The sequence below is a fragment of the Geotrypetes seraphini genome, chromosome 1, assembly GCF_902459505.1.
Source record: "Geotrypetes seraphini chromosome 1, aGeoSer1.1, whole genome shotgun sequence".
Taxonomy (NCBI): Eukaryota; Metazoa; Chordata; class Amphibia; order Gymnophiona; family Dermophiidae; genus Geotrypetes; species Geotrypetes seraphini.
Genome location: NC_047084.1, coordinates 93,798,617 through 93,815,098, shown reverse-complemented (window position 1 = coordinate 93,815,098; position 16,482 = coordinate 93,798,617). Strand labels below are relative to the sequence as shown.

Sequence of the window (16,482 nt, the reverse complement as noted above, 5' to 3'; positions counted from 1 at the left end):
TGGCACACCTGCACACATGGGCAGAGCTACAAACAGAAAATCAGATTTCACCCATTCAAGTCAATGGAAAAAATGTAAAAAGCTGTGGGACCGATTTGAACGAAACTTGGTATGCAGATCCCTCACTACCTGGGGTGATATGTTCTGGGGGTCTCGCTGCCCACCTGCACACGTGGGCGGAGCTACAAACAGAAAATCGCATTTCACCCATTCATGTCAATGGAAAAAATGTAAAAAGCTGCCATTCTCACAGTAATTCAAAAACGGCTTGACCGATTTGAACGAAACTTGGTATGCAGATCCCTCACTACCTGGGGTGATATGTTCTGGGGTCTCACGGCCCACCTGCACACGTGGGCGGAGCTACAAACAGAAAATCAGATTTCACCCATTCATGTCAATGGAAAAAATGTAAAAAGCTGCCATTCTCATAGTAATTCTAAAACGGCTTGACCGATTTGAACGAAACTTGGTATGCAGATCCCTCACTACCTGGGGTGATATGTTCTGGGGGTCTCGCGGCCCACCTGCACACGTGGGCGGAGCTACAAACAGAAAATCAGATTTCACCCATTCATGTCAATGGAAAAAATGTAAAAAGCTGCCATTCTCACAGTAATTCAAAAACGGCTTGACCGATTTGAACGAAACTTGGTATGCAGATCCCTCACTACCTGGGGTGATATGTTCTGGGGGTCTCGCGGCCCACAACTCTATGTTGCTTGCTCAAGGGTGGGTTCACCCAAGAATTTATATGTTCTTGCTCCAGGAGGTGAAACTAAAAATGTTGTTTATAATCACGTTTTGCGTTTGTTGTATTGTATTCATTTGTCAAATATTTCACATTATAATTTGAATATTGTACTTTTTTTTAAGCTGTAAAAAAATAATTTCATTCACCACTATAAAGTATCTTTATTTGAATCCATTTACAGTGTTATTGCTATAATTAAATACCCGTGCAACGCCGGGGCATCAGCTAGTGATTTATAAATGCAAAAACAAAAACTGTGGTTAAGTTCAGACCATCTATCAACCAAGTTCAGAATGAGGACTCTTGTGTCCCAACCTAATGAGGCTCTCGGATCAGATCTTTTAGCTACCTGCCTTCAACTAGTGCCTTGTTTCTAATCTAGCACTATTTCATCTTTTTTGGTGGGGGGCCTTACCAATCTCTGTAGCCACAGATGAATATCATCATGAAACTGTGCTTCCTCAATGACTCTGCGTGTGAAACTGAAGAGAACGCTTATACATTCTTTCAGATGGCCCAGGTCCGAATGAAGGCTTTCTAGGTTTTTAGAAGCTGCAGCAAATAAACAAAATAAGCAGTTAATGCATAAATAAATAATAAAAGGGTTAAAAACCTAGTGTTTCCCAACCAATGTGTCTTCAGACCTGAACCTAGTGTTCCACTGAAGAGTCACCACTGGCTGGATATTCAGATCTCCACATCTCAGAACCCACAGCAAGAAGAAACACCAGCAGTTATTCTTAAGGATAAGTTTCAAGTTCAAGTTTATTAATAATTTTGATATACCAACTATCACAAGTATCTGGTCAGTTTACAATAACAAAAAGTAATAAATAAATTAAAATATTAAAGTTATGTATAACAAAAAAAAAGTCTAAATAAAAATAGGGGGATTGAAATCAAAACAAAGACTTGATTGCAATGGGTATGGAACAAAAGGAAAGAAAGGGGAAGGGGAAGCTTTTTAATTACATTGTATATATGAAAATAAAAGGAAGGGAAGGATAAAACAAGAGGAAAAAAAAAAAATAAAAATGGGGTACCGCTTCCTGAAAGTGTTTTTATTTTCCCGAGTTTTTATTTGGGAGCTCAATTGGAATTTAGATAAGCGTCTTTAAAGAGGAATGTCTTAAGGTGCGTTTTAAACTTGTTTAGGGAATTTTCAGAGTGAAGGTTCGATGGCATTGCATTCCAGAGAGAGGGCGCGACAACAGAGAAAATTGTGTTTCTAGTATAATATAAATCCTTGATGGAAGGGACTGTTAATAGATTCTGGTTAGTGGACCCGAGGGCCTTGGGGTATGTGGGATGAGATATTTATCTAGGAAGGCAGGCAGATGAGAAATCTTGATCTTAAAGACTAAGAGAAGAATCTTTTAAGTTGTTCTATGAGAGACTAGTAACCAATGAGAATCTCGAAGTAGGGGGGGTGACAGAGACCTCTGTTTCCAGCACATCTATAATCACACATACCTCTCTCCTTCCTGGCTATAGTATAATTATCCAGAGTGTGGGAATTACTAGTAGCATACAAGACATGGATAGTCAGATCCTACTTTGTGAAGCACACACATTGCACTACTAAGTTTTTTAAACCTCTGTCCCATCTCAGTAAGACAGGGAAAGCAGGCACTGAGTTCCAAGTATCTTACTCCAAGCATCAGGAGAAATAATAGTGGCGCTCTGGCAATTTCACAAGGAGCCACCTGCTCACTTTTATCTTCCTTTGGAACTATAGTCCAGGAAAAAGAAGATCTGCACATAGCAAGGGGACGGGATACAAAAGAAACCACATTCACATGTGATGAGGAGCTACGGCCAGGGACGGAGCCGGAATCTACAGGCAGTGGAGAGCGGAAGGTTCAGGAAAAACGCTGGGACAAGTGGATGATCTTCTCACATTTAAGAAAGTTGATATCAGAGAACGAAACAAAGGAGTATCAGACGGAGAAGGAGGAGCCAAGTTAAGACTCCTTTATAAATAGCAGAGCGAAGCTGTGGCTGAAGCACAAGAAATTATTGCTGGAAAACATGCTTGGCGGCAGAAGAGAGTGGACATCTCTCCAGCTGCAGCAGGGGGGTGTTGTGTGGCAGCAGGAGAGATGTCTATTCTGTTGTTGTGGTTTGTTTGTTTTTTCTTTTAGCATTTTTCTGCGCATGTGACCATTGCTATCACCAGCGATGTGCACATGCAAATTCAGCAAGTCTTCGCTATTCTCCCCCAATCTCATTTATATGAGCGTTATTTGAAGAATGACTCACTTTTTAAATTTGCTAGCAGAACGGCTGCAGTAGCAGCCCGTCGTTTTTTAATGAGGTTTTTTTAAGAATCTAGGCCTCAGTGAGAACATCTATCCTTAGTACAGAAATTTGTTCAAATCACAACTCTCTTAGTTTTACATTTGGAGTTTTGGTTTTAAGTTCTGCAGGTTGTTTCACAGCCCCCTCCTTATAAGAAAAACTAAGTCCTTTGATAGAAGTGCATTACATTGTTGTTTCATAGAGGGCATTAAAATGATCTAAGCTAAATAACATATCTTTAAAACCTATTTTCTTATTATCAAAGCCAGAAATTGTTCTGTTTTGTCTGAGCTAGATTTACATGGCGATGGAGTTTCATGCTTTGATCTCTTAACTTGTCCTATTGATCACTTTCTCCTCAACAATGGATTTCCTGTCCTATTAATTCTCTTTCTTCCACCCCTCTTAAAGTCAATCAATTTGCACCTTTGCTTAATCTTTTGTAAACCGCATAGAACTTCACGGTACTGCGGTATATACATCCTGGGACTGTCTGCCAAGTCTCTTCCCTGAAGAAGCCCTTTCTGGAAACGTCAATCGCTCCTCCTAAACTTACTTGCTCCACTTCATCACTGACGCTGAAACCGTGGATTGAAGACAAAGTTTTATTTTATTTTTCTTTCCAGCTTATGATTTATCTTTAATCTTATCTATTGTTTTGCCTTTTGTCTTTGTTTTGTTCTATTTCTATCATTTAAATTTCTCCAGAATTATACTGTTCAACGGCTCCCCCTTCTGCTTCTATTCCTTTCTCTCCTCTCTTCTACCTTCCAAAGTATTTAGATCAATGCTGTCTTGTTAAAATGTTTATTTTATTTTTATTTTTCCTCTAACTCTACTTTTCACTTCTCTATTACCCTCCAGGTACTTTAGTTAGATTGTGAGCCTTCGGGACAGTAAGGGAATTTTTCAAGTACCTTTCTTATTTCTAATCTTAATGTATATTTTCTGTAAACCGCTTAGAACCTAACGGATGTAGCGGTATATAAGAAATAAATTACATTACATTACATTACATTACATTGTAGATGGGATTGCACAGCCCACTTGTATTGCAGTTAAAAGTCAATGTCTCAGTCTCCTGCTGGCAGGAGCATAAACCCATCTGTTCTGTGCCGGTCTGGAGGGACACTAAAGAATGATCTTTTAAGGAAAAGTTGGGCATGGAGTCATAAAAGGTGCACGTGTTGTAAGCATGTCCTTGTGTTGTAAGCAGCCGATGTTAGTCCTTGTGTGTGACTATTTAGTTGCTTCTTACATTACAGGCTTAGGAGAAGAGCCAGGCTTTTAGATGCTTTGTTAATTATTTTACTGTTATTTAATGTATTGTATGAAAAGTTATTTACTTTTGCATAATTTTGCATAGTTTTGATTTTGATTTTTGTCACATAAAGTTCCTGGGGGATAGCTATAAACCTAAACATAGAAAAGAAGACAACAGAGTATGCCACAAAAGACTAATGAGTTAATCACCTGGTGTTCCCTGTTGAATTGCCACAGATCTGAGTAATGGAGACGCACTGAATAATTTGTAGATGCAAAACTCAACCTGTAAGCGGGACAGCATTGAGGTATACAAGTGTAATGCTAGTTTCTGGTGCAGGTGCTCCGATTTCAGCTCGAACAACCTCTTAAGTTCCTCTAGCACAGTTTCATTCATCTCTACTGTCTGGTAATGATGATAACCTGTCACTTTTGACTGGTCTGCACAGACACCCTGCAAAAGTAAAGCAAAAACAGTAGGAAATCTGATTGATGGTATTGCTTTCTCAGCAAATTTGCGATTAAAACACACACGCCTCACAATGTGCACCTTGTTCCTCTTCACTAAAGCACTTTTGCATAATAAATGAACAAAAGTTTCTTAGTTCCCAATGGAAAAAGTGCTCTGACAGCTTAGTGGCACAATCCACCTTCACAGACACCAACAGCTTTGCAAGCTCCATAGCTGTATCAGCCTGTGTCTACTGCAACAGTACACTGCATGCAGATTTTTAAAAATAGTGCTAATATTTACTCCCTCCAAAGCTAAGCTGTTGCCAACTGATATCCTGCCACTCCCTCCAAAATACTTTTTAGCAGACATCAACACAAAGCCACAGCACATCTACTAATGGCTTTCTCCTCTACGAATGGAATTCTGAGGGCGAGACATCCATGAAATGGGGGTTATAAAGCACGCAACTAAAATACAAGGAGTCCCCAGGTTAAGAGCAGTTGAATTGATATGTAACTTGTATGAATTTGTATGTATGTAACATTAAACATTAACGAAACAGTCCTCAAAATAAACTACTCTAGTTTAGAAAGAACAGATAGGAGGTTTACTCTTACTTTCGTTCTTCATCCGTCCCACTGTTCCCTCACCACCACCACCATATCCAACATTTCTCCTTCTCATCTCTCTTCCACGTGCATTTGTACCTCATGCCTCTCCCACCACTATGTCCAATAATTCTCTCTCCCTCCCTATGTCCATCAATTTGCCACTTTCTTCATTTCCCCATGTGCACCATCTTTTCCCCTCACTCAAGACACCCAAGCCCAACAATTCTCTTTTTATTCCCTCCCCACCTCAGCATCTTTCCCTCACTCCCTCCATTCTTCCATCCTATGTCCCAAGTTCATGCACCCCTCCCTCCATTCTGTGTCCCAAGTTCATGCCCCCTCTCTCCCCTCTTTGTCTGAAATTTCCTCTCTTCCTTGTGTCCCAACATGCCCCTTTTTCTCCCTTCCATGTCCCAACGCACCCCTCGACCTCCTTTTCACTTGCCTCCCTCCCGCGGGTATTACCTTCTCTAGCTGGCTCCCTCCTCCCCACCATACTTCAGCTGTGGGCCGCGTGCAGGACCCGTGGCCATGGCTTTGAGAAGAGAAGTACAGCAGGGAGGAGAGAGCCAGCCAGAGGAGATAACACCTGTGCGAGGGAAGCAAGTGAGGAGGAGGAGGAGGAGGGGCATGCTGGGAGAGGAAGGGAAGGCTTCCAAGTCAGCTTCGGGCCATGTGTAGGACCACAGTCACAGCATTGAGAAGTACAGCAAGGAGGTGGGAGCTGGTAAGAGGAGACAACACCTGCGGGAGGGAAGCAAATGAAAAGGAGGATGAGAGGCACATTGGGACATGGAAGGGAGAAGCAGGACCCCGGTTCGTAAATACAAGTCCGACGTAAGTTGGAATTCTTAAACCAGGAACTGCCTGTACAAAAATCTACTCCCTTCCAATGCAAAGAGAAAAATGGTACCAAAACTAGAGAAAAAAGTCCTCAGTTCAAGCTAATAATAGCTAGGGAACCACTGCTGTAGCCAGCAAAGCAAATGCAGTCAAAGAAAAAATTCCACGTCCCACAAAACTCCAGCATTTTGGATCGTGTCTCCCTTGCATTAGGCAAAATAGAGAGTCTCCACAAGATTAACCATTTCCTTTAACTGTATACATACATCCTGTTTGTCTGTCTTGTGTTTAGATTGTAAACTCTTTCAAGAAGGAACTGTCATCTTTGTGACTCTGTACAGTGCTGCATACGTCTGGTAGTGCTATAGAAATAATTAATAGTAGTACAAAATATCTATAGCAGGGTACAGTCAAACAGTATAAAAAAATGCAATATCACCTCTACATGGACCAGGCTGCAGTTGTTCAAGCACTACATGTTTGAATGCGGGAAAGGCATGACCAATCAACTTGCAGTGTTTCACCAATGGCTCGAGTAGCTTATTAGTGGATACACAATGTCTATACTTGATTAAGCGAGTCTTCAGTTGTCTAGATGTCTTTCCAATATAGACAAGCTTACAAGGACAGATCAAAGCATAAATCACGTTTGTTGAAATACATGTCGTTACAGATTTCAGTGTAACGACATGTACTTCAACAAACCATGATTTATGCTTTGATCTGTCCTTGTAAGCTTGTCTATATTGGGAAGGAATGTTGGTTTTGGCCTAACCCTTGGTAAGCCTGATAGACTGGGCTTCCTGATAGAGCTTGGAGTCCAAGGGGGGCTCAAGCTTGACAACTGACAGGGGTCCTGATGGAAAATGTGTCAGTGACCAGGAGATTAAGCAACTGGGAGAGTCCTTACGGAGAGCGGCAGAGGGATTGGAACAGTTCTCAGGGAGTTGAAGAGTCTGAGCATCCTCAGGGACTGAAAGGAGTCTTCAGGGAGAATCCTCAGGGCATGTGTCCGGGAAAAGATGACTGAGGGACTGGGAGAGTCTTTGGGACGTGAGTCCAGGTAAAGACGACTAAGCGAATGGAAGAAGGAGTAGAAGGAGGGAGAGCTTGGTGTCCAGGGAGCTCAAGCTTGACAATTGACAGAAGGACTGGTGAAGAGTGCCCAGGACCCATGGGGACCCAAAAGGCTGGGGATCAGAGGACCGGCGGTGGCCCCACAAGCAGCTAGAAGAGATGGAAGAGTTTGAGGTCCAAGGCTGATGAGAACTGGCAAGTGGCCGGCAGAGGGACCAGCAAGACCAGTGGCTTCCGGCAGAGAGACCAGAAAATGGTACTAGAAATTGTCAAAAGATCCAAGAGGAAGCACCCTGTAAGCCTTGAGAACATTGGCCAAACAATGGCAGAAGGACTGGCAAGTGACTGGTGGAGGGACCAGCAAGACCAGTGGCGACCAGCGGAAAGATCAGTAAATGGTACCAGAAGCTGAGATGGCTTAAGGAAATCCACTGCTTATTCCTGAAATAAGCAGCATAAAATCTGTTTTACTTCTTGGGATCTTGCCAGGTACCTGTGGCATAGGTTAGCCAGTGTTGGAAACAGGACACTGGGCTTGATGAACCTTCGCTATATCCCAATATGGCAATTCTTATGTTCTTATATTAATCGTACTGTTGCCATTCAGACTCCTATATCGTTCATCAATCTGAGAAATCTTTTCTTTTTTATTTTTCCATGACTGTACCCTCTGTGCACCATTAAAAATGTTACTCAATGAGCCTTTATCTTAATGTGAAAACAAGAATTAACAATACACTTCTCCCTCCATATTCGCTGTGATAGGGGATTAACAGAACCGCAAATACAGAAAAATCGCAAATAACTTTTCCATATGTTATTCACTGTTTTCTATTAAAAACCATCGTGAATATAGTGAAACCACAAATAACATGGTGGGAGACCTGGTCTGTTCCTGAAGGAGAGGCAAAACACAGTGAAGAAAGTGCTGGAAATCAGCAATTTTCTCTGTAAACGCTTGGAATCAGCGATTTCTCTATGCAAGCTGATGTAATTGGGGGGGGGGAGGAGCCAGCAAGCTTAAAACCGTGAATAATCGAAACAGCGAATACGGAGGGAGAAGTGTATAAACAAATCATTTTAAATAAAAAATAAGAGCTTCTTCAAAACCGCCATCTGGTAGCCAGTGAAATACACAAACTTGCCACCGTCTGACTGTAACCTGTGGAGTTCTAACTCCTTCCAAGTCTGCCAAACTTCCACTCTGTGGCCCTCCTTCAGTGCGATGATTAAATCAGCATTTTCCAATGCTAATCAAGTTTCAAGTTTATTTATGGCTTGATATACTGACCATCACATGTATCTGGACAGTTTACAATATTAAAAATGAGAAAAATCTAATAAAATCTTTGATTTAGGTGAGGTAAAATAAAAAGAGGGTAAAACTAAGGGCTCCTTTTACTAAACTGCGTTAGCGTTTTTAGCCCACGCAGCTTCTTAGAGCGTGCTGAACCCGCGCTACGCGGCTAGAACTAATGCCAGCTCAATGCTGGCGTTAAGGTATAGCGCACGCGGCAATTTAGCGCGCGTTAAGGCCCTAACGCGGCTTAGAAAAAAGGAGCCCTAAAAGTATGACAAATTAAGACTTATTAGAGACAAAAGGTAATAGGGGAGGGGGAAGTTTTAATTGTAATGATAAATAAAAATAAAAAGGAGGGGTAGAGGGAAGTAACGAAAGGGAGACGGGGATGTCGCTTCTTAAAAGCATTTTTTTTCCCCCAACTTATTGGTAGGCATCTTTAAAAAAAAAAAAAAAATGTTTTGAGATCTGTTTTAAATGCAGTAAGAAATTTTAGGGCTCCTTTTACAAAGGTGCGCAAACCGAAAAACTACCGCCTGCTCAAGAGGAGGCGGTAGCGGCTAGCGCGCGCTATTCCGCGCGTTAAGGCCCTAATGCACCTTTGTAAAACGAGCCCTTAGAGTAGGAAAATCAGCATAAAACTACTAAAGTAAAAGGTAGAACATTAGATACGCAAAGCGCATCCAAATTAGAGAATGACACGGTGACAAAATTCATCACCGTTCCCGTCCCCGCGGATAACCGCGGGAAACCATCTTCATGTCATTCTTTAAGGAGAGAGGGAAGAATCAGAGTACGAATGGCCACAACCACTGACCCGCAAGCTTTGCTCTGAAGAATGCTGGTGTAGAAGGACCGAGGTTGAAATAGACACTAGAAAATGACATGGGATTATTTCTTGCGGTTATCCGCGGGGACGGGGACGGTGATGAATTTTGTCACCATGTCATTCTCTAATCCAAATCACTGTCTAATAAATTGCCCCCAATGTTGAAAACCATACTGAATACATTCTTTTCCTGGTACTGAATCTTTACACCAGATCACGGCTAGTAAAGCTGCATCCAGGAGCAAAATGAAACATTAGAAGGACCATGCGCTATAGCAGAGATCTTCAATATTTTTATTTTTTTTTTAACTTGGGCCACTTGAGGTCAAAAAGGCTAAAGGAGAGCCAACAAATATCTTCCCACAAAGGGCTACAACACCGACTTCTGTGTACCAGTGACATCCATCTCCATCAACCTGAGTCACTCCCTTACCTAAGGCATATGTCACCAGTCTCTCTCTCAATCCCCTCTCCCCACCAGGTCCAGAATCTCACTCTCTCCTCCTAGGCATTCCCCCCCCCCCCCATCCACTTCTAAAAGACAGGCATGATGCCCAACCATTTCTGTCTCTGCCACCAGCATCTTTCAAAACAGCAGCACTTGACCCGTAAAGGTGTAAGCCAACGCATCAAAGATAATGCTTTGAGCACTGACTTATTCGGCAGACTGTCTCCCCCTACAGTCAGTCACAGGCCTTCAAAGGAGGAACACTGCACTAAAGGATTTAAATGTATTCTCCAGGAGTAGTGCTGCCCGATTCAGGGGAAAAAATTTTGATTCAGTCTACTGAATCAATTTTTCAATTTGATTTTCCTGTCCAATTGGCTGGGGGGGGTTCAAACATTATTTTTTAGCCTCTTCACCCACCTCACTCCCCTTTGCCCTCTCCAACCCCACGGCTGGCGCTGTAGTATAAACAAAAATTACTTTTCCTCTCTCTGTTAGACAGCAAGTGTTGAGCTAGGACCTAACACCAGCTCTGGCAGGATACACAATTTCAAATCTGACATATTGTAATCACAAAAGAGAAAATAAAATTATTTTTTCTACCTTTTGTTGTCTGGTTATTTTATTATTCAAATCATAGTGGTCCCATGCTCTAGTTTCTGTTTGTGTTCTGTTCTTTTAACTCGCTTACCAGGGTCTCCTGCCCATTTAACAATTTCTTCTTTCTCCGTGCTCACCATTCATCTTCCATCTTTGTACCTTCCATTCCACTGCCATATCCAACATTTCTTTCCCACTGTCTCTCTCTCTTCCTGCATTGTGCCTTGGGACAAACCTCTATTCCCCTACATGCAGCATCTCTCCCTTCCTCCCCGCCATTATCAGCTTTCTATCCCTCCCCTCCCATCCCCCTGTACAGCAGCTTTCCGACCAACTCCCCCCTCCCTTCTGAGATCTGACATACCATCAGGTCTCCTAATGCAGCAGCTGCAGTGGTGGATGGCTAGCAGAGACAGGCTCTGAACAAGCTGTTCTCGGCTTGCTCCACCAGGGCTTTCCTCTGCTACGTCATCAGTGACATCATCAGTGATGCAGCAGAGTGAAGGCCCCGGCAGGGCAGGCCACAAGCAGCCTGTGTCTGCTAGCCATCTACCGCTGCTGCTACTACTTTAGGAGGCCCTGGAGGTATGTCAGACCTCACTGGGAGGGGGAGGGATGTTCAATGAATCGGGCAGCACTACTCCAGAGTGGATTGATCAGGGACCTTTAGCACCTACACGAATCAAAATTCTACCTTAGCATACCTCCAGGATCTTCAAATCACATTATTTGACTCTTTTCAGACATTTCAATTTAATTGTCGTGAAATGACTAGAAAAAAATATATATCAAGCACTTGATCATATGCAACTATAGACTTCCTGCACATTAAAGTTTCTTATCTAAAAAAGCATAAAGATTTGCAGCCAGGAAACTCACCTGTACAGTTAAATGCTCATCTTTAAAACTCCAGAGCCTATTTTTCAGGTTTTTGCAATCGGAGATCAAGGACTGTAGCTCTGAATCTGCCAACAGCAGCTGCTTCCTGCACCGCCAGTAGTTCATAAGCAGCTCATGAAGCTCATGTCTCTCCTGGTAAGCGACAGACTCGAACTCTTCGAGGTAGGAGTCAACATTCTCCAGCCAGGAGCAGGGCTCAAATATTTTGAGCTGCTCCTTTGTAAATGGTGCTAATTCCAGCTGAGAAGGAATTGCAGGGTATAAGCTCTCTCTGTGAAGCAGTGGTTGCACTGAAATTGTTCTTTTCACCTCTAGCTGTTCAGTTTGTAACTCCGGGTAAAGTGGTTTCAAGCGCGGTCGCTGATGAAAAACTTCTTTGGCCTCAAGACAACGTGGCAAACTGAGATCCAGCTCCTCTAATGAAAGGACCGAGGGGCTGGGGACTTCCATCACTGTTGCAGTTTTTTGACAATGTACAGTAGATGACCCTTGATTAAAGAGAGTACTGGATTCAGAGGTGCTCCTTGGTGTTTCACAATCTGCAACACTTTCATCTAGCTCAATGTCAACTTTCTCTGTAAGGCCAACATTTTTATTCATTTTGGTTCCGGCAATATCAGTGCATGCATCTTGTTTTATTTCTTCAAACACGCCACTGTCTTTACTATCTTCCTTTTCTACAATTGGCTGAGTAACCCTTCCTAGTGGATATATACTTGTTATTTCATTCACATTTCTCACAATTACTTCATCATTCAATTTTATCTCTGTGAAGTTTTCAGGGCATTCTAGCCTGCCTTCACATTCCTGAGAAGATGATGTTGCTTGGTATCCAGATGTGGTAAACAGAGGGCTTTTATCAATCTGTGCAGCAGAGGGGGTATCCTGCCTTGATTCTTCATTAACCTTTTTCTTTTTCTGTTCCAAAAATTAAAGTGGAAAAAACATAAAACAGAATAATACTTTACAAGTAGCACATTGAATATTAAGAAAAAGGATGTGAATTGCAATTATTATATAAAGTGGTGACACTTCCAAATATTTTGGACTGCCAAAAGTAATATCCCAAAAAATGTATAATGAAATAGTCACATGGCTCAACTATGGCTAAGTTTACTACCAGAAATGCTTGCTCACATATTTACATACCATCTTCCTTAAATCAAAATTCAACCCAAGGTTCTTTACAAAGTAATCAATCTGCATTAGAAACACACATGGGCCATAAAATAGAGCAAGAAAAACTTGGTAGAGAGGAAAAACAGGAAAGAAGGAATAGGGAGAAATGGAAAGAATGGAACAAGTGGTGATAAAAAAAAAAAAATTATAGCAACATTTTTATATCATCATTTATTGAAACTTTATATTCACACCCTCTCAAAATAGCCCAAGATGGATTACAACTAAACTATGCATCACAATAGATTATATATAGGCCTCGTAAATCTGAATACAACATTCTATACTGATCAGACTTAAAATCCATCAAGCTCAGTATTCTGCCTCTGATGACAGCCAGTCGTTTTATTAGGACCCATGGGACCTACTGATCCCCAAAAGTAGGGGCATTTTTTTATTGTACACTCCTGAAGATAAGCAGCAGACTTCACCAAGTCTACCGACTAATAATTGCTTATGAAATCTTCCTCCAGGAACCTGTTCAACTCCTACTAAAAAATAAGTAATGCCACCACATTCTTAGTTAATGACTACTCATGTATCTTTCAGAAGCTCAAGCTGAAGTCTTATTGACTGGCACTATAAAAATGTATCCATAATCACTATGCACATGTTTTATATTTTTGTACGTGATCTAACTTAACACCTTTATGAATCAGATTTAAGTTACTCCAGAAATCCAGAGATAATGCCTTCCAGCAATCCTCCTACAGAAACAAATGTAGTGAAGTGTAAATTCTCTCCATAGATACATAGGATTTTAAAGACAAAAAGAAAAGACTAGCAAACAAAAGTCTTTTTAGAACCAGCATAAAAAAGTAATCTTACAGCTCTCTGTATGTAAAATATTTTGGATAATGGTATTTAACTAAGAATTAAGAATTTTTTGTACACTGTGATATCTTTCAAAAGGACATCAAAAGAAGTGCACATAAGCTTTCAAGATCTCACGACCCTTTTCTGAAAAAAAGTACTGCAACCTACATAAACTCTAGTTTTCCATGTATGCCACCTCAAGGCAGCTAACAAGCTTCTTCCTAGCAGTCATTATGTGACTGGGGAGAGTAATCCTAATCAGAACATAGATAAAAAGGGCAGCTTTTGGGTTCTGGCCATGGTTATCCAGACGCAGGGACAAATTTGTCCCCATTCCTGAAGGATCTATTTCCATCCCTGTCCCAAGTTCTGTCCCTGTCCCATCCCTGCAAGCTCTGTCCTCATTTGTAGAAGCCTTGAACACTTTGAAATCATAAGTGTTTGAGGTTTGTGCTGATGAGGACAGAGCTTGCAGGGATGGGGAAGGGACAGGTTCAGAATTTGCAGGGAAGGGATGGGGATCGAGATAGATCCCATGAGGATAGTAACATAGTAAATGACAGCAGATAAAAGACCTGAATGGCCCAACCAGTCTGCCCATTAGTTATACTCATTAAAAATACATGATTAAATTAACTTTTCTCTTCTTTGATATTTGATAAAATCTACCTCGTATTGTCCTAGGTTCCAAATGCTTAAGTTACTATCCAAGCTCACTCCAGCCCATCCAACCAGGATATCTACTGTAAAGTATGGCCAGTAACATCTTCATGTTCCAAGTTAGGGGAATTCCCATTGATGCCCATCCAGCCCAAATACACCAGATCACCATACATGGGACATAGACCATGGAAGTCTGTCCAATACCGACCTCAGTTCTTTAATTTACACCCATCATTTTCTAATTAGAGATCCTCTATGTTTATCCCACACTTTTTTTAATTCCATCACCGTTTTCCTCTCCACCACTTCTCTTGGGAGGGCATTCTAGGCATCTACCACCCTCTCTGTGAAGAAGAATTTCCTAATATTGCTCCTAAGTCTTCCTTGCTGAAACCTCAAATTATGCCCTCTAATGGGATGGGGACAAATTTGTCCCCATGTCACTGTCAACCTAAGAGCAGACTGCTACAGCCTAGAATCCCGGTCTCGGTTCCGGAATGTCTGCAGGAGATCGCAGGTTGGACATCATTCCTAGTAGAGAATGGCACAGGTCCAAAGTTTGGCCTCGCCCTGTCCCCATGAACTCTGTCCTCATTTGCACAAGCTTCAAACACTTATGATTTTCTATTTAAATCTTTTTTTAATTAAAGTATAAAAAGGGACAATATTCTGTACAACTGTTTATAAATTACAAAAGAGTCTCATATTTCTATCTGGGTTTGGTGCAACGTTCCCAAAGATTCAGTTGCCTATGTTTATACATCACCTGGAAAGGCAACTGGATTGTCTTTCTGACAGGGGTGTAGAAGAGAAACCTAAACTGTGTAGTGGATAAACAGGAAAATATCTATTAAATGTTAGAAATATTCCTTGATGCCAGCATGATGCTTGAGCAACTGGACACACGATGAAAAGATGTAAAATAACTTACAAGACACAAATGATGTCATTTAACAGTAGTTCATTAACCTCCAAAAGAAGCTTCTGCATGGTTTCTTTTAATCACTGAATTCAGTTGCCAATTGTCTAAGATGTTTTAAGTTTTTACATATCCATACTAGACTCAAGTTTTTAGAGAATGACAAGGGGCAAAGTTTGTCCCTGTCCCGTGGGCTCTGTCCCCGTGTCTGCCCCACCCCCGCAGGCTCTATTCCCAGTGTCATTCTCTAAGCAACAGAATGACAGGGTCACTGACCCAGAGTGACCCTGTCATTCTGTTGCTCCCTCGCGCCCGAGTCTCTGACCTCACGAGAAACTCGAGCAGCAGCAACCCCCCCCCCCCCTCCCCTCGCGCCGCTATCACTGGGGGCGGACCTCCAGCAAGGAGCCGAGCGCGCCCACTCTCAGTTGCCGCTGCCCGGCACGCGCCAAGAACGCGGCAACAGGGCTGCGCGAGATGAGAGAAGCAAAGAGGGAGCGCGAGCCTAGGACAACAGGAGGAGGCGACGACGCGGAGCACGAGGCCGCCCGCACTCGCGCGGACCCCGCGTTCGAAGACGTCACCAGCTCTGTACTCGGCTGCCGCGCTACCTGCACTTTTGTCCTGCTGGGCTTGGTCTTGGCCGACCGGGAACGGACAGCCTCCGCCATCCTCCCTCGCCTTACTCTCTTCCCCGCGGTCGGTTTCGGCTTCGGCTTCCAGTTAGTCAAACCTGATGTGGTTTTGTTGTCAGTAAGAAAAACCCACGGGACTTCCTGAGTCAGGTGACTAGACGCTGCACCAATCCTGAGGAAAGGGCCTGTCAAGTTCTACAGACGCCAGCTTGGGACAGACTAATTCGAAAGGCAAAAAAAAAAAAAATCTGACTTAAAAAGGAAAGTATAGTACAGCGATGTTCTTCGGTTCGACGTTCATGTTCGGCAACCATCTTGAGGTTGGCAGGAATCATAAGTAGATCCTTTTTTTTTTGTCTACTACTCATTACAAATTATACGCGCATGGCTGATCTACCACTTGATTGATTGCAGATTTTGCCTAAACATGTAGTGAGAATGGCTTCAGATCAAACAGGACCCGGCGAGTTCTTTTCCTGCCCCTGCCCCATTCTTGCAAACTCCGTCCTCATCTGCACAAGCATCAAACATTTGAAAATCATAAGTGGCAACATTCTAGAGCTCAGATTGTGATGTCATAATGCCTCATTCCACCAATGCCTAAGCTCTGTCTTCATCTGCACAAGCCTCAAACACTTTAAAATCTTAAGTAGCAACATTCTAGAGCTCAGACTGTGATGTCATAATGCCTCATTCCACCAATGCCTAAACTCTGTCCTCATCTACACAAGCCTCAAACACTTTAAAATCATAAGTAGCAGCATTCTAGAGCTCAGATTGTGATGTCATAATGCCTCATTCCACCAATGTCTAAGCTCTGTCCTTGTCTGCACAAGTCTCAAACACTTTCAAATCATAAGTGTCCAAGACTTGTGTGGTTAAGGCGGAGC

The 16,482-nt window shown here is 42.3% G+C and overlaps 1 protein-coding gene across 2 annotated transcripts in view; it reads right to left on the bottom strand.

Annotated features, from left to right (window-relative positions):
- The window catches only part of EPG5 (ectopic P-granules autophagy protein 5 homolog), a 244,378-nt gene extending 228,639 nt beyond the window's left edge, over nt 1–15,739 (bottom strand). The window contains exons 1-4 of one of the 2 annotated variants that reach the window (XM_033935200.1): nt 15,569–15,739; nt 11,360–12,298; nt 4,529–4,772; nt 1,170–1,306 (exon numbers count right to left, since the gene is read on the bottom strand). In XM_033935200.1, coding sequence (XP_033791091.1) covers nt 1,170–1,306; nt 4,529–4,772; nt 11,360–12,298; nt 15,569–15,628 — 1,380 coding nt within the window. In that variant the 5' untranslated portion in view covers nt 15,629–15,739. The remainder of the gene's footprint in view (nt 1–1,169; nt 1,307–4,528; nt 4,773–11,359; nt 12,299–15,568) is intronic. The other variant, XM_033935191.1, reaches the window with a different exon arrangement.
- Between the last annotated feature and the right edge of the window lie 743 nt (nt 15,740–16,482).